Raw genomic sequence first — 17,954 nt, forward strand, 5'->3', positions numbered from 1 at the left:
TGTTAGGAAGGACAATGTGGTTGGTAGAGAAGGTTATAGATTTTGGGGATAACTAGAACTAAAATGAGTCTATCCCCTGCTGCCCCAAGGGCCGAAACATTTCTTTTCAAGTGTCCTTTGACACAGACAGGTTACTTACTAGATGATGATTGCAAGGTTACAGTGGTACCTCAGGTTAAGTACTTAATTCGCTCTGGAGGTCCGTTCTTAACCTGAAACTGTTCTTAACCTGAAGCACCACTTTAGCTAATGGGGCTTCCTGCTGCCTCTGCACTGCCGGAGCACGATTTCTGTTCTCATCCTGAAGCAAAGTTCTTAACCTGAAGCACTATTTCTGGGTTAGCAGAGTCTGTAACCTGATGCGTATGTAACCTGCAGCGTATGTAACCTGAGGTACCACTGTACTTGTGTTTTGCAAGAGTGGGCACATACCCATGGCTCACTGTGCCTTTTCACCTTCCTGGCTACATTTTACACCAAAAGGAGTTTAAAAACTAAGTGCTGGAGTAGGCAAGGAGCTGCAGGAAGAAAACATTAATCGAGAAGCCATGTTGCTCACCGATCAGAAAAGATGTAAAGAGGGGGAAGGCTCTTTTGTTAAAGGACCTAGAACACTCCTGTTTGGAAGGATGACACACTGCAACTCCCAGTCCATGATGGGCAAATTTAGGGCTGTGTGAGTGGTATGCCCACACCGGGCACTGAGCTGAGGGGGCACTGTCTCAAAGCCCAGTAAGCAAGGCGTTGGGCCTTGGGAAGGAGATGTGAGGGCTCTGGGACCCTGCCAGAGCCTTGTGCCTCCTTCCCAAAGCCAGACACCTCCTTACCCTTTTTTTGGGAAGGCAGCATGGGGGGGGGGTTGGCCTTTGTGCAAAGCCCACCATTGTCCATAAGCAGTCTCAGGCAAATGGTGGGCAGTTGGGCAAAAGGAAAATGGCACCAAGGGTCTTATTGTTTCTCAATAAAACCTGATGTAACCTTTAAGGTGTTGGAGCCCCTGCAGGACTCTTCATAACATGGGTCCATGATGTAGCCACAGCGCTGTTATGTGCTGAAGTGGTACCCACATCCTAAAAGTAACTTTGGCAGGATCCCTTCAGTATTCCAACTATACCTTGAGAATCAGAGGAATCTCTTTCCACCTCCCTCACAGATGTGGGCTTAAACAACCCAGCACACTCCCGGCTCAGTGAGCCTATGAGTTTACATTCTGGGATTGGCTAGGCATGTGAAGTTATGTGTGCCAAGACGCACTCATAGCGCTCGTGAATTTGAGTTATGGGCTGAATATCCAAGGCTATTCCATTCCTTTGCCATCTTTGGAATCAAGGGAAAACAACGAACTGAAACAACCCCTTGAAGATGCTCTGCTGATCCAGGACAGCTACAAATCCCCCGTGTCCCCAGGGTGGTGGAGCTAGACCAGATGATGGAAAGCCAAGTGTGCAGCTGAAGGCGGTGACTCAATTCCCATTGGATGGCCTTGGAGGCCAGCTGGCTCTATTAAGCCAGCATTGCACTACTGGAATTATGAGCAAGTGAACAATGAGGGCAAAGACATGTTGTTAACGGGAGCATCCCCTTGTTAACAACTGCAGCAAAATAGGCTTGACAAATGGAGTGTGTGTTATATAAAAAACGGTTGCATTCACGTATCATTACCCTGCTTAATTATCAGCTTCTTTTACTCTGAAAAGCACTGAATTTGATGGGCCTACATGGGCATTTCTCCAAACACCCTTGTGCTCAAAGCTGCTGAAGCATATTTAAAGAAATAAGCTATAATCCTCAAGATACCCTGATATGCCTTTGGAACAGAATCAAGATCCCCTTTTCCCTCTCTAGAAGTGGAGATCTCCAGAACCTTCTCCCTCCCTCCCTTCCCTTTCATATATCCAATAATTAAAATGCTTTACAAGGATAGGAAGCATGGGCATAGCCGGGGGGGCAGGGAGGGGCAGCTCCCCCCCATCAAGAAAAATAAATAGCTAACTAAGGTTCTGCACCCCCAACAAAAGACTAACAAAAATCCTTGCTACACCCATGATAGGAAGTGTTTTGTAGGACCATAGCACCTCCTGATGTACTAGGATTCATATTCTAGAGACCACGCTTAAGCATGAAGAGTAAAACAGCCAACTGCAGCAGTATATTCCATTATACTTTGTGTTCTCCAAGATGTTTTGGACAGCACTTACAGTATTGACCCCAGCCAGTGCTGGCTGGCACTGATCTGGGCACCAGATTGGCAAAGACCAGTGCTATTTTTCTAGAAAAAGAGGTGCTGGAACTCACAATGAGCACCTCTCTTGTTCTCTTAGAATAACAATGGCGCCCACCTGAGAGGTGGCAGAACTTAGTTTTGACCAGTTCTGGCTGGGGGTGGGGGGAGCCCTGGTAAAGACTGTACAATTTCCACTAGAGAAAAGACAAAGCAGTAGAGAGTAGCATCCTAATATTCCTATCAATTATTATTTATATTATATATAGTGATCATCTGCTAGTTTTACTGTAGTTGTCTGCAAACTACAGATATTCGAAGGACTGTAATTAGCAACTTTATTTGCTCATCTTGTGACTGTTTTGTACTGTTAAGTTGTTAAGAGTGTGAGTGTTTATTGATGGAGTTTTATTTTATTTATTTCATTTCAAAATAAAACTATATGATATAAAAAGGCCACCTGCTCCCTGCCTCTCCCCTCCCCTTCTCCTCCTCCTTTTAAAAAAGTGGCATTGAATGTATCTGGTAGAAGCACACATACTATAGCAGAAGACCAGATCACACTACAGTTGCCATGGGGATGTCATTGACTCTGAGCCGTAATATATATGAACTACTTAACTGCATGGGCCCCTGCCATGTGTCAAGAGTCTTCACCTTTCCACCAGCAACAAGGAGCGGGGGCATGGAGATAGCAGAAATGCATGCATTTGTTCTATATATCGCAAACAGCTGGAAAATCATTGTCAAAGGCATTGCCATGGCAACTGGGATTTGTTTTCTTCTGGACCATATTGCTCTTATAGGTTACATTTTAAAAACGAAACACTTCCCATCCTACAATGTGAAACATTTCCAGGATGGTATACAACAAGGTAGTAAGGGAAAAGCTAAACATAAGAAGGCTAAAACCCAGCACCCTTGATCTGCCATGCTGGGAGGGTTGCAGGGGGCAGAGGTTTCATTTTCCCAAGCCCAAAACCACTCAGCCAGGCTCTGCCTACAGAGCAATGCTGGTGTCACTTCTCTGCCACAAAACTCCCAGTTCCACCTGCCAAAGGTCCTGGTGGGCAGGGGGACCTATTGGCATTAGCCCACAGAAAATCCCAAGATGGGATTTTACACTATTTTATGCAAATTGTTTAAAGATTTAATCTTGCATTAAAGCACTATACATACTTTGTTTAAAAAAACAACTGGAAATAAAAATCTTAAAGGAGGGAGTTTGCTTACCCAAGTATTCTCCTTTGGAAGAACTATTTAGTACTTCATCAACATCAAAGATGGTACAAGGTGACACAGGGCTTTTAACTTTGACATCTCCTTTATTCCCAAAGCTGCTGAATAGGTTCCAGACATTGTTCCTCTGTTCAGGACCATCCAAAACAGCATCAGCGTTTTTGTTCCTGTGCCTTAGAGATGAATAGCGGGTGTTCTTTTGATTGTGAGCACACCACTCATCCCTGGCAGACTTCCAGAGGTTCTCTTTAAGGGTAAACCTTTCTAGAAGTGTTGGCACATCATCAGCATTGGTAGAAGAGGAATGTTCGGGTTTATGAAGACTCTGGGAAGGGCTGCTATGCACACTGTAAACAGGAAAAGACGTGCCTTTGTCAACACATGAATATTCCTCTCTCGGACTGCTGGAAAAATGAGACCCATTTGAACTCCTTGTTCCAAGTCTTTTTTCTGCATCATCCAACACACTGAGCTCCTGTGTTTGTATGTTATAGTCTCCATGATTCTTGCTGCATCTGAGACTAGCAGAGCGAACCAGGGCCTGTGGGAAATTGAAAAATGTGCTTTCCAAAGGAAATTTGGCAGGTGTGTCCTGGGCCTTTTTCAAACCTGCTGGAGGAGAAGTAAGAGGTTCTATGATGGATTTCTTTATAGCTTTGGCAATTAGCCTCAGTGGCGATTTTGGCTGGGTGGCAGTGTGTTCTTTGGGACAGTCACCAACATTCTTTGAAAGTGTCTGTCCAGGAGACAAAACCGGAGAATGGTTATCTGAGAACTTCTGAGATTGACCACAACTGGATTGTTTCGGTATGTTCTCATATCTGTTAAAATAAGCATTCTTCTGGTCTGGAATTCCTTGGCAGTCATGTTCCGTTCTTGTAATATCTAGCTCAGCATCATCCAGAGCAGGTCTTCTGGGCTTCTGCTCCATTGAAAGTGTCAACCTCCTCATTATCTTGTTTTTAGCTTTGTTCAAATGCTTGTCATGCTGTTCTTTGGCATTCTTATCCCCGTCATCAGGGTCTGCAGAGGACAACCCTGAATTCTTTGTATACAGCTGAGAGATCAGTGGCTCACTATTCATCACCCAGTTTCCTAAATGTGCATCTTCAGTTCTGTAATCCTTGCCTTCAAGCTGAGGGTAACTGAGAGGTGAAGTCAGATCAACGTGACAAGTGGATTTGTTATGTGCCAATGGAAAGCTATCAGGGCAGTTGTGGAGTGAATAGTGAGGAACATAGGATGCAATTTCACTGGATTTATCTCTGGCTTTTCCTTTCCTTTGAAATGCTGGGCTGCGTAGCTTGAAATGTCCTCTTGTAATTTCTGGACTCTTGTCAGGAGATGTCAGCTGTATGGAATGCATAAAATGATTATTTTTAGAGGAAAATGCAGCCAGGTCACCCTTGCTTCTATTTAGAGAGTGTTTTCAAACAATTACATGAAAAAATACACTCCCCCATAAAAATGCCAGAAAGCCTCACAAAAACATTCCAATAAAATGGAAAAGGAATACACCATAACTGCAGGGTCTTGCTTTTATCCAAATATCCCTGGGAGACAGTCAAGATATTTAGATATTCAGATGTCTGTAGGGGTTCACTGCAATATATATATAGACCCAGCAGACAAACAGTTAGTGTAGGTTAAAAAAAGTTTTCCATTTTTAAAAAACAACAAGAAGATGGTGCCGTTGGACAGACATACCTTGGAAGTCTGACTGAACTCATTCCGGAAGTCCGTTTAACTTCAAAAACATTCGGAAACCAAAGAACAGCTTCTGATTGGCTGCAGGAAGCTCCTTCAGCCAATCAGAAGCCATGGAATCCTCGCTGGACATTTGGCTTCCAAAACTAGTTTGCAAACCAGAACACTCACTTCCGGGTTTGCAGTGTTCGGGAGCCAAAACGTTCGAGAACTAAGCTGTTCGAAAACCAAGGTACGACTGTATTGCACTATGCTTGTGTAACTACTATTCACCACTAGGAGGCAAGTTCCGTCTGATCTGGACAGTGACCCTCCCATCCATGGTTGCACTAACCCACTGAAGAAAGCATAAGCTACAAATAATTTATAATCTAAACATCTTGTTTATTTGTTTGCAAACCACACTTCATCCATACATCTCATTGTAAAAATACAACAAAAAACAAAAAACGCTATACATACGTAACTATACATATTTACAGCAATACCCTGTAGTATTTATACTGTAGTATTATATTGCACTTCTTCAACAAAGCATACTGTTAAAAATGTGTTGCTTCATACCTCTGTCTGAAAGACCTCATCCTTAAAGTCACTTTGAACACAGGCAGAGGTATCCTTTGAAGACGACCCATTTTTCTTGTTGTACAGTAGAGGAAAATCTACAAAGGGAAAAGTGGACCCATAAAAGTGAGTTCACTGGAATAGATCCATGGAGTCCATGCTACTGAAACTACCCTTCCACATTACAGGTACCCAGTGCTTCCCCCGCCCTAAAAAAAATGTTTAGGAGTACTCTCATTTTCCCACTCATATTGAAATACTGCCCCTCAATGAGACCAAACTTAGATCCACAAAATGTTTAGGGGTATGCATACCCCTGCGCGCCCCCCCGAAAAAAGCACTGCAGGTACCCAACTGGCAAGCAATGCCGCCCATATAGACCATGTGGGACCTTGAAGGTCGCAATCCAGCTCCCTGCCACAGTATAGCATTGTGTTTTGTTTTGTTTTTTAAAAATCATTTTAATCAATTAGGTGGCACAGAAAAACAGCAGCAGCAGCAACAACAACAACAATAACAGTGACATAGCAAAATGATGATGATGATATTCTCCTGTATCCACCATTCCGTTCTGCTCCCCAGCCAGGCTACAAGCCATGATGGCTATAATGGTGTTTTGCAACTTTGACCTGTTGCAGGACCTTAGCAGAGCATACGCAGAGTTCCAGAAAGCAATCAGTTGCAGGCAGGATGGACGAAGCAGGAACAAGACGCTGCTACCAGTAACTTGGTTACTTAGAGGTGTTTATTATTTACAGCAGACTCTACAAGTTACTATATACAAGAACAGATACGGATCTTAACTAGCTCTCTCTTAACAAACTCCAAACGACTCTCAGAACTCAGAACACCACACTGACCAACAAAACTATCCAGTCAGTAAGGCCATAAGTCATCATGCCTGCGTGAGACCTCAACCAATGGGAGAGCTGTATCCAAGGTCTCATATCTCCAGGCAGAATAACTCCTCTCTGCTCAGTCATCTTGGCTTTTGGCCAATGCTTAATTGAGTCTGTGTGAAGCTGCACAGAATGGAATGTAGTCAAAAATCCCAACAGGCTATGCTCTGCCTCCACAATTAGAGGCAGCAATGCATCTGAATACCAGTTGTTGGAAACCAGGGGGATGGAGAAGGCTCTTGGGCTCATCTTCTGCTTGCTGGTTTCCTCCAGGCATCTGGCTGGCCACTGTGAAAAGGGGATGCTGGACGAGATGGGCCATTGGCCTGATCAAGAAGGCTCTTCTTACGTTCTTATGTTTGGAGTGCTATGCCCAATAGCAAACATGTTTTTAAATGCCCAGTTAATTGAAGAAAAAAATTGCCCTGGGCCTAAAAAATAGGAAAGGTGACTGAGTGAACAGTGCTGTAGATATGGGGGGGACTAGCTGGGGTTTTTTTGCCCTTGGTGAAGCCTCCAGAGAGGCACCATTGAGGCTCCCAGACATGTGTATGGGGGGTGCCAAAAGGAGTCTTTGACCCAGGTGAAATAAAGCTTCGTTTTGCACCTGCAGGGAAAGGGGCTTTCCATAGCTGCATTGCCACTACTTGTTGCAACAATCCTCAAGTCTGCAGGGGGTGGTTTCTAGAGAGAGGCATCAGCTTGATGACCTCAGCATGCATGCAGGTTGGTGGGTATGGGAGGAGGTGTCTACACATTGCTCCAGTCATATATTGGCATCCCTATTTTATTTAGAGATGTGCAATCAATCCCCTTTTCAGTTTTCATCAGTTCCCAAAGTGTAAAGGAGCCATAAAATAGGCAGTTAAACTAAACATGAAAGAGTTAAAATCAACAATACAGCCTGTGCCACTGAGTGAAAAAAGAAATCTAATTATTCTGGTGCAATTAATATTATAGAAAACTACCCACACTCAGAGAAGCTTGTAGGATGCTGTTTCTATGTAACTGCTTTAGGGCTTTAAAAACAACACCACCAAATTGGATGTTCAATACTATCGAGTTCTACCATGGCTTTGCAAATTGGCTGCCACATTCAGATTCCCTGACTGCAGTCTTCTGGCCCTGTCAGGTTCTCCTCTCACCCCTGCAACAGAAAGTCTCGCTGGCTAACAATATTGCCATATAAACCATCGCCAGCTTGCCATCGAGTAATTTCCTAGCCCTACCTTAAGAATTGCGTGGCAGAGTTTCCGCTGTTCCATCATTTCCCCACCAAATGGCAACTTTTCCACAATGGAATTCAAGCCCCCCCCCCCCGCCCCATCCCTTCATTGACTGAATGGCTGAGCTCTGCTCCTGGTGGTGCCAATTAAGCACAGCAGGAGACAAGAGCAGCAGCTGTCAAAGATCTTTTATTTCAGACGCAATGGAGGAAATGTTTTTGTTCTCTGCAACGTAGGAGACAATGTTTATTCCAATATGGATTCTTGGATCACATAACTTAATATCGAATGTGTATTTCTCTCTCTCTCTCTCTCAACAAAATAGTAAATGCAGGAAATATTTGCACAGCTTTGGATAAATCAACACATTTATTAATATAAGTGTTAGTACAGTTCATTGTCCTAGAAGGCAAGTAAAATGACTCCAGCTGATGCCTGCAAATTTAAAACAAGCAAGGGATGTCCTGGATAATAATAAATAATAAGAATAATTTTATTATTTATACCCCAGCCACTCTGGGAGGCCTACAGTGCATATAAAAACATAGCAAAATGTCAAACATTTAAAACTTCCCAAAACAGGACAGCTTTCAGATGTTTTCTAAAAGTTGTGTAATTCTTTATCTCTGGATTTTATTGACTATAGTTTATTTATTATTTTATTTCATAAAATGTGTAAGTCACTTGATTTAAAAAAAAACAAAAACCTCCAAGCAGTTTGCAAAAAATATAAAACAATAAAATTATCAATAAGAAAAATGATCAACAATGATCTGATACTTTCAAAAAGTTGAAATAACAATAGACTAATAACAGATTGAAGCCTGCATCAACTTGCTAAACATCTGGGTAAAAGGTAAAGGTAAAGGGACCCCTGACCATTAGGTCCAGTCGTGGCCGACTCTGGGGTTGGGGCGCTCATCTCGCTTTATTGGCCGAGGGAGCCGGCATACAGCTTCCGGGTCATGTGGCCAGCATGACTAAACCGCTTCTGGCGAACCAGAGCAGCGCACGGAAATGCCATTTACCTTCCCGCCGGAGCGGTACCTATTTATCTACTTGCACTTTGACGTGCTTTTGAACTGCTAGGTGGGAGGAGCAGGGACCGAGCAACAGGAGCTCACCCCGTCGCGGGTATTCGAACATTTGGGTAGGCTTGTCTAAATAACAATGTTTAGGAGAGCAAGGTGGCAGACAGTTTTCTCCACTGAGCTGTAGTTGTTCAATAGGTCAGGGCTAGGTAGGGCTTCTTGAGGATAAGCACACCAACACCTCCTTCAGAGTTCCCACCCCTTCCTGCAAAGAAGCATTAGCTACCCCTTCTATCTGCTTGACCAATTCCCTTCAGCTAACTTTCATAGGCAAGGATATCCAGAGAGCAGGACTCTCCTAGTGTTTCGTTCACCTCAGCATCAGCAACTGAAACTAAACCAATACCATTGGAACAGACAGTGTTCTCGACCCTTTCATGCATACTCTAACCCCAGTGATGCTATCCCAGTGATTGCCAGCAGTTTTCTTGTAATGTGCTTCTTCCCCACATTTCTTAGTATCACCTTCAGATCCTAGGATTCAAGGAATGGAGGTAAGAGCAGCTTTGTTGATTCAGACCAAAGAGCCACCATAGTCCAATGTCTGGCTTACAACAGTAGCCAACTACATGCTTCTTGGAAAGCCAACTGGCTGGGCTTGAAAGGAGCCTTGTAGCCACAGGTTCCGTAGCCAGCATCACCATACTTTATATTTAGTTTTACTTTGCAAGCTACAAGGCTGCATGAAGGCAACATCCTCTCCCTCTGCTTGCTCTATAGCAGCTGCTATTCAGAATAGCACCTCTGAACCTTGAGGATTAGTTAGCTAAGTAAGAGTGGTCTTTCATAATTATGTCTAAGCTCAGGTTGAAGCTGTGAAGCCAGATGTGGGCAGGCTTCAGTTTTCCAGAACCCCAAAATCCACCAGTCAGTGCCAGATGCACAATAGCAGCTTGGGAAACAACCTTAGAATTAAGAAACAAGGTGTATTTGAGAACATGCTTAGCCCAATTGTTTGTTCTTACTAGTGAATGAAGTTAGCAGTCATTCCATATAAAAATCCATCCCTGGATTCCCCCCCCCCAATGCTTTCTTCATTAGAGCAGCCGTATTTAGAAAGAAAAAGCCTTTTGTTGTTGCTGCGACAATTAGGAGAACTATTGGCCATTGTCTTATCAATCTGCCAGTAAATCCTGTTCTATCTTCTGCCCATCTGATCTAAGTCAGTGGCTACCAGCACATCTTGTGGCAACTCTTTCCATGCATTTATTATGTACTGTGTGAAAACAGGATTTTGTTTGTCCTGAATCTCCCATCGATTTCACAGGTTCTAGCATAATGTGGGGGAGGAGAATTCCCTACCATGCTCTCTGCATCCCATTATCATCCTTCCCCAACCACCCTTTCTTCTAAGCATAAAACATCCCAAACATGTTAAGCCCCATCTCCTTAACCACTTGTCACCCTTTTCTTTCTTTCTTTCTTTCTTTCTTTCTTTCTTTCTTTCTTTCTTTCTTTCTTTCTTTCTTTCTTTCTTTCTGTGAGCAGCTCATGACTGAGAGTAAAGCAACAATGCTTGCAATACATAACCCGAACCAGTGTGGGGCAGTAGACAAAAAAGCTATCTATTCTTCCCTCGCTGATTCCTTCTTGAGTATCTACCTGCAAATTGTTCTTCTCTCATATCTGACATTCCTGCTGCTGCTTCTTCAGTGTTAGACTTTCCTTTTGTTAACTTCATGACCCCATGTAAAGCCATGCATAAGCTTGTTTTGCTATGTTAGCAGCACTGAAGTGACCTGGGCAGTGTGTGGAGGTCTTGGGCTGCGCAGACAAGAATATCAGCCTCACAGATGTGGTCCAAAGGAAAGCAGAGCAACATGTTTGGCACCAGCTTGGCTGCAAGAGTTGCTGGAAGGAGGCATACAAGATGCCATCCAACCGTCTTAGGGACTCCACTCTCAATTTGTGTAGAGTTTACTCCTTAGCCTTTGCTTCTCCCAAAGAAGTTGCACAAGCCAATGGATACAGATTGTTCCTCAGGGTTTATTCCTGAAGCCTTTCTCATGAAGGAGCATAAGTGCAAGGCAGTGGAGGTTTAGGATTAGGGCAGTGATGGACAAACTTGGCCCGCCAGCCATTTTTGGGACTACAATTCCCATCATCCCTGACCACTGGTCCTGTTAGCTAGGGATGATGGGAGTTGTAGTCTGGAGGGCCAAGTTTGGCCATCACTGGATTAGGGTTTTCCTTCTCTTAGATTGACTACCTTGCAGGTTAATGAGCCCCATCTGCTCCTGTATAAGCTTGTATGTACTCTGAATAGATTTGCTTATCAGGTGTAGCCAACCTTAAGTTTCTTTATTCTTTCAACCAGCCGTCTTAACAGACTATTTCTGCAATCTGCTGCAATAGATATGCCAAGCTTCAACACTTACACCACCTTGCTATTCTAGCAGAAACATGTGATTTTCTTCAGCTGCACCCCTCCTCTCCCTTCATTAGTTCATTAGATCATGGCACCCAAATTAGTGCCAAAAGCAGGAAACCCAGACAAAAGCACTGAAGCACACCTGCATCAGATTAGCTTTTGCAAATGGCTGCTTGTGGAGGTGGGGAAGCCATGGAATTGTTTAGCGGAGAGAAAGATGAATTTTGCATGAACAGGTGCAAATGAATTCAGATGACACACACACCTGAACCTTAGGAACTCGGCTTCACCACAAGCCAACAGAAAAACTGTTCCTGTTCGTTTGTTTGATTGACTGATCCACTTTAAAGGCTTATTTGAATATTATGTGACTGCACTTCTAACCTGATTCTGGAAGAGATTACAGCTCCCCTTATTCTTACATTGACATCATGAAATGCGCTCACTTAAGGGGGGGAAAAGTGAACTGAACTTACGCACACACACACTGGCCTGGGTGACAAGTCCATGTTGAAGATTCTGGTTTCTAGACACAGTGAATTTTACAAAGATATTAAAACCACAGCTTTTCAGACAATGGCGGGCGGAGGTGGTGAATCAAAATACTGTGGTTGGGGCAGGAGCTGGTTTCTGTCAGTAGATGGGCTTTGCTATTTTCTTAAAATTCACTCATCTCCTTCTGGTGGGCTGTTAGCTCCCTCTGGAGATTCATCACCAGACCCACATGGGAGGTTTACACACATAGATAGGCAAAGCTTTAAACAAATGTGTAAATGAGCAAGCTGCAAAAGGAACTGGCAGTAGGCTTGCTCCCCACCTACCCTTAAAAGATTGTTAAAGTGTTGCCTCTTGTTGGTTTTTAACCAGTAGGCTAAGGCACAGCTATACAAAAACTGGTCTTACAAACTTCAGTAGAAGAGGAAGAAACTACAGAAAAGGAGAAGAAAATAGAAACTATTTGTGGAAGCTGCAGTCAGGATTATTACTCTTAATGCTATTATTACTACTACTACTACTACTACTACTACTACTACTACTACTACTAACAACAGCATTATTATTATAGGAAGTGGGCTCTGGCAAGTTCTCACAATTATTGTGCCTAATAATAATAATAATAAATTTATTATTTATACCCCAGCCACTCTGGGCAGCTCCCAACAGAATATTAAAAACACAATAAAACATCACACATTAAAAACTTCCCTAAACAGGGCTGCCTTCAGATGTCTTCTAAAAGTCAGATAGTTGTTTATTTCCTTGACATCTAATGGGAGGGTGTTCCACAGGGCAGGCGCCACTACCGAGAAGGCCCTCTGCCTGGTTCCCTCTAACCTCACTTCTCGCAGTGAGGGAACTGCCAGAAGGCCCTCGGCGCTGGATCTCAGTGTCTGGGCAGAATGATGGGGGTGGAGACACTCCTTCAGGTATACAGGACTAAGGCCGTTTAGGGCTTTAAAGGTCAGCACCAATGCAGATCTCTCAGGACCAGTGTTATATGGTCCCAGTGGCCACTCCCAGTCACCAGTCTAGCTGCCGCATTCTGGATTAGTTGTAGTTTCCAGGTCACCTTCAAAGGTAGCCCCATGTAGAATGCATTGCAGAAGCCGAATAACAGCTTCAGAGATTGTATGTAGCTGTGCCAACCAAATGGGCATGCCACTGTGACAGCAACTTGCTCAGAGATGCAAGTGTGTTCCCGGATGCTGAGAGGTCCACATGTACATAGTAGAAGACAGACCACAGGCAAGAGATACCTGAGAAGTATCACAAGAACACAGGAATCTGTATTACACCAAATCAGATCATTGGCCCATCTAGGGCAGCAGCTTTCTGGGGTTTCAAACTGGAGACCTTCCCAACCTGACTTGGAGATATCAGGGATTGAATCTGGGACCTTCTGTTGTAAGAGTATAAGAAGAGTCTTGCAGGATCAGGCCAGTAGGCCCATCTAGCACAGGATGTGGTTGTCACAGACACCAAATGGATGCCTCTGGGAAGCCCAAAAGCAGGACCAAGCACAGCAGAACTCTCCCCTCCAGCACCTGGCATTCAGAAGCTAGTGGAAGCAGAACATAGGCATCAGGGTTAGGGGCCATGGATAGCCTTCTGCAAGCAAGGCAGATGCTCTTCCACTGATGCTGTTGGACTCCAACTTCTAACACATGTATGTTTTGCAGATGCAGGATGGGCCAGAAGGGAGAACCAATCATGTGACTATCATTCATTTGAAACCCCAGCAGGGGAAAACCTCATGAGGAAAGGGATTTGGAGCAGGGAACCAGCGGAAAGGAAAACAGTTAAGACCCATTCTAAATCTTACTTGACTGAATTTTCTTCTTCCAGTTTTGGTACTTTTTTGAGGCAGAAGGTTCTCGAAGACTCTGGGCTCGTTGAAGAGCTAAAGAGATGGAAAAGGACACTTTAAAATGATCCATTTGAAAGAAATTTAAAACAATATATTGAATGAATAGAGGTTTCACTAAAGGGTCAAGCAACTGTATGTCCTTTTGTGCTTCCATTCCCTGCCCTGGAAGTGAAGTTCCATGGTCCCAAGAATAGCATATCCCCCCCGCCCCCCGCCCTGAGCTACTGTAACACATTGGCAATTCCAAATCAAACACCCAACAATCTCTAGATCTGCACTATCTAGATCAGACATTTCCCATTAGTAACTTATATACATGCAAAAAAACAGCAGGGTTAAAGCACTTTTCAGTTGCAATCCAGTATACACACTGGGAGTAAGTCTTCCAGGACGTAACAGGATTTACTTCTGAATAAATATATACATTGGAACCATGGTTCCCGAATGTCTTAGTTGCCGAACAAATCGGCTCCTAAATGCCGCAAACCCAGAAGTAAGTGTTCCAGTTTGTGAACGTTTTTCAGAAGCCGAACATCCGATGCAGCTTCTGCTTGGGTGCAGGAAGCTCCTGCAGCCAATCGGAAGCCATGCCTTGGTTTTCGAATGGACTCCCAGAACGGATTAAGTTTGAGAACCAAGGTACCACTGTATAGGGTTGCATCCAGAGGTTTTTTTCCAGCCGGAACTCAGTTCCGGCACCTCTCAGGTGGGCACTATTCCCATTTTAAGAGAGCGAGAGTGAGTTCTGGCACACCTTTCCCCAGAAAAACAGCACTGGTTGCATCTTTAGTGTCATCTGAAAAGGCCTTCAATTTAAGCAGTAGAGCAGAGGCAGGAAATCTTCATGCCTCTGGATATTGTTTGGACTACTAGCTCCCACCATCCCCTGACCATTGGGTGATGCTGGGTGATGCTGATGGAAGCTGGAGTCCAGCACCATCTAGAGAGGGACAGCTTCTGCTCCTCATCCCTGCCAGCAGAGTATATAGTTAAGATTTCTGTTTTTCAAGCATAGGTTTACAGTCAGCAACTTGCAAGACCGAGCAGGCATGCAGATCAATATGAAAGTGCCTATTAACCACTAGAGGGCAACGTTCACCAACCAGTGTTTCCTCAGAAAGTGCCACTTCTCAACTCCTTGGAATTGCTGTTCAACTTTTAAATGATTAACTTTCACAGAATCCTGCGTCACAAGAGCTTGTTTTGTGCACTGTAGATTCTATGGCTCTTATTGTTTCTCTTCCTTGTGGGCTTTCATATAACTATGGGAGAAAATGTAACATTTATCTTTCTCTGCAGAAGTTATTTATCACCATGACCATTCCCATGGGAATATGCAGAGCACAATAAACAAAACTCTTCCAATATGCTTCAGGATAAAGCTAGTTGCACTGCGCAGGCAAACAAACAATGCAAGTAAGAAAGCATATGCAACAGAGCCGCGGGGGTGGAACAGAGATATAAAAGGCAACTAAGGAGCAAAAAAGGGAGAAAATACATGATGTACCATGTGACCCTGTCAATGACAAGGAAGAGTTTGGAGGTAAGATAACAGCAAGCTAAGGGGAACATTTGTAACATAGATTGATCTTGAGGAAAAAAAGTTGAGCTTTATTTGGCCAAAACAAAGCAAGGAGAAGAGAAAGGCTTTTGCTGTTATTACACATGGTCGTCTTCAGCTGGACACCTCTTCAGTTCCCTGTTGCATTTCCAAAGATAATCGTTATTCAAACAGCAATTTAATTCATACAAGGCTCTTTGCCTGGGGTGCTTGGATTAAAATATTGCCTTTTTTATCAAGTTATTGTTCTGCAAATTTATGTTTGCAATGTGCTGTCAGAGCAAAAAACCGAATTAACCTCCACTTGATATTTCTCTGAACAATTTCACATCAAAGGCAACTGGAGAATCCTGTGGTTGCAGAGCGGTTACAGGTCACAATGAGAAACCTTGGTCTTTTGAAACGAAACAAGGATAAAAATAAAATAATGGAAAAATACAAGAATGAAACCTATTCAGGATTCTATCAGTATTATTGTGTTTAATGACACTTACCTTGCAACCATGAAAATTCAGGCCTATGCATTTTTGCGGTGTTGTGTTCAGTTGTTTGGATGTATTGTGTGATGTTTTTCTTTTTAATTCTACAATTCCCTCCCCACTCTCTAGAGCAGGTGTGGGGAGCCATTGGCCCTCCAGATGTTGCTGAACTACACCTCCCATCAGCACCAGCAAGCACAGCCAATGACCTGTGATGTTGTGAGTTGCAGTTCATCAACATTTGAAGGGCCACAGGTTTCCTACCTCTGCTCTTGAGTATTGGTGGGCATTCTATGATCACCAAGATGTTACTGGACTACAATTCCCATTATACCTGACCTTTGGCCATATTGGCTGGGACTGACGGGAGCTGTAGTTCAGAAATACCTGGAGGGCCAAGGGTTCCCCAGCAGTGCTTTAGAGTAACAGTCCCTCTGACCGCCATTGGCTGTGTCACAGTGGAATCTGGTTAGAGTGGTCAGTTACCAAAGATGACAGGCTCATGAACTGTTAATAGTTCTGGAGCTAGGCATTTCAGAAGATCTAACTTACTCTAACTTCAGCAGATCTAAGGTGCTGGAGCTCCACCCTCTTCTCCTCCTGACTACCATAGGTGTGGGCAAGCTAAGGCCAAGTTCCTGAAAGCTAAAAAGCTTTGGGAAATTTGGAACCCCAACACTCACAAGTTGCACAGTTAAATCCAATCACTCTCTGGACAACAAGAGCTTTTGAATGACCCCTTGATGGCGTGAATGGATTGAGTTGTTACAGAACTTGCCATTTGCAGCCTTCGACTTTTCATGGCCTTCTTCCTTCTTCCCCAAGCTTGTGTTCCGCAACAGAGGCTTTCGTAGGGATGGGGCACTGGTCCTTGGCTCAGGCAATGGGAACAGCCCTTCATCACTTTCAGAGATAGATGCGTCCCCATCAAAATCAGGCTCTAGATCTGAGCTAAGAAGCAAAAAAGAGAAAGACCTGTCACAATAATAGCACATGGCCAGCAAGTGGAACAAAACTGCCCGTCAAATATTTCACAGCTGCCCTTCTGTCTTCATAAGCATGGGTCACTGGAAAGTGCTGAGCAGTTGCAACTTAAATATTCACAGTAGCTTAGCACTGATTGCAGAGGCACTAGCTTCTTCAATTACTTTTAGCATTTTCCAGGAATTTGAGGCAGTCTGAATTTAATACAGAAATCTGTTTCACACCATAGATATTTTTACTAAGCTTGATGGGAACCCATGAGTTTCTTCATCGAAACTGGTGGGCTTTTCTTATGCCACAGGATACATTCTCTTAGAGATGCATGGATCTGTCAGCCTCTGTTTCTCTCAGCTTCTCTTTCCCCCAATATTTTTTTTGGGGGGGGTGTTAAAAGAACTCGAGAAAATTGATCAGCGTTTTAGTTTAATTTACATGCTTTTGTGTGCAATTTTGCCTAATGCACACATTTTTGCAAGTCAATTTCCCTTAATGTGTTTTCTACGTTATTTCCTATGCTATTTTAATTAGTATATGCACACACCCCCTTACTCAAATACATGCATTTTTGTACACATTACTTCGCTGGAGAAATGTGAATTTTGAAGGATGGCTGTGTTTTAATTCACTGTTGTTTCAGAAAGTACAAATCAGGTGTCATGGTGGGAGACACCAGCTGGGGAACCCTTAAGGGAAGATGGTTCAGAGCCTGAGAATTGGTGGTGGGATGATGATGAGTGGTCAGAGGAAGAAGAGGGAGCAGACTGAGAGGAGGAGGTGTTGGAAATGGAAGAGGCAACAAAGCTTAGTGAGCAGGAAGAGGCTGTGGCAGACAGCAGTCCAGAATCAGAGGCAGAAGCAGAGGCTGGAGAGCAGGGTTGGGGGGCAGCAAGACAGATATGAGACAGACTGCTAAAGATGCCAGGGGGTGTCCCCATTCTGCTTTGACCTGCTCTCACCCCCCTGGTCTCCCAGAAACTAAAGAGGCATGAAGAGTGCAGAGCATAGACAGGCAAGACAATGGAGCCTCAGACTGCTTGGGAAGGAACCGAAGGAGGTGACTTAGGGAGCTATGGGAAGGTGGGAACCATCAGTCTCACAACTGTCTCTTTGGGGCAAGACTTACTGGGAAAAGTTGCTGTGCTCATTAGGCCTGAGCTGTTTCTTTGAGTAAAGCATTAACTTCACTGACACCTTGTGAGTTACTGCTGACCTGTTCCTGACACCCGCCCTGACATCAGGTAGGT

General features: G+C 43.9%; 1 protein-coding gene across 3 annotated transcripts in view; it reads right to left on the reverse strand.

Moving 5' to 3' along the window:
• The window catches only part of MICAL2 (microtubule associated monooxygenase, calponin and LIM domain containing 2), a 185,209-nt gene that overhangs the window by 16,005 nt on the left and 151,250 nt on the right, over positions 1-17,954 (reverse strand). For 2 of the 3 annotated variants that reach the window (XM_083476265.1, XM_083476257.1), the window contains 4 exons: positions 16,505-16,677; positions 13,642-13,719; positions 5,732-5,829; positions 3,455-4,811 (listed from right to left, as the gene is read on the reverse strand). In XM_083476265.1, the coding sequence (XP_083332391.1) occupies positions 3,455-4,811; positions 5,732-5,829; positions 13,642-13,719; positions 16,505-16,677 (1,706 nt within the window). Of the gene's footprint in view, positions 1-3,454; positions 4,812-5,731; positions 5,830-13,641; positions 13,720-16,504; positions 16,678-17,894; positions 17,913-17,954 lie in introns of those variants that run through there. The other variant, XM_083476268.1, reaches the window with a different exon arrangement.

Source organism: Podarcis liolepis (genome assembly GCF_965112155.1).
Source record: "Podarcis liolepis genome assembly, chromosome: 1".
Classification (NCBI taxonomy): Eukaryota; Metazoa; Chordata; class Lepidosauria; order Squamata; family Lacertidae; genus Podarcis; species Podarcis liolepis.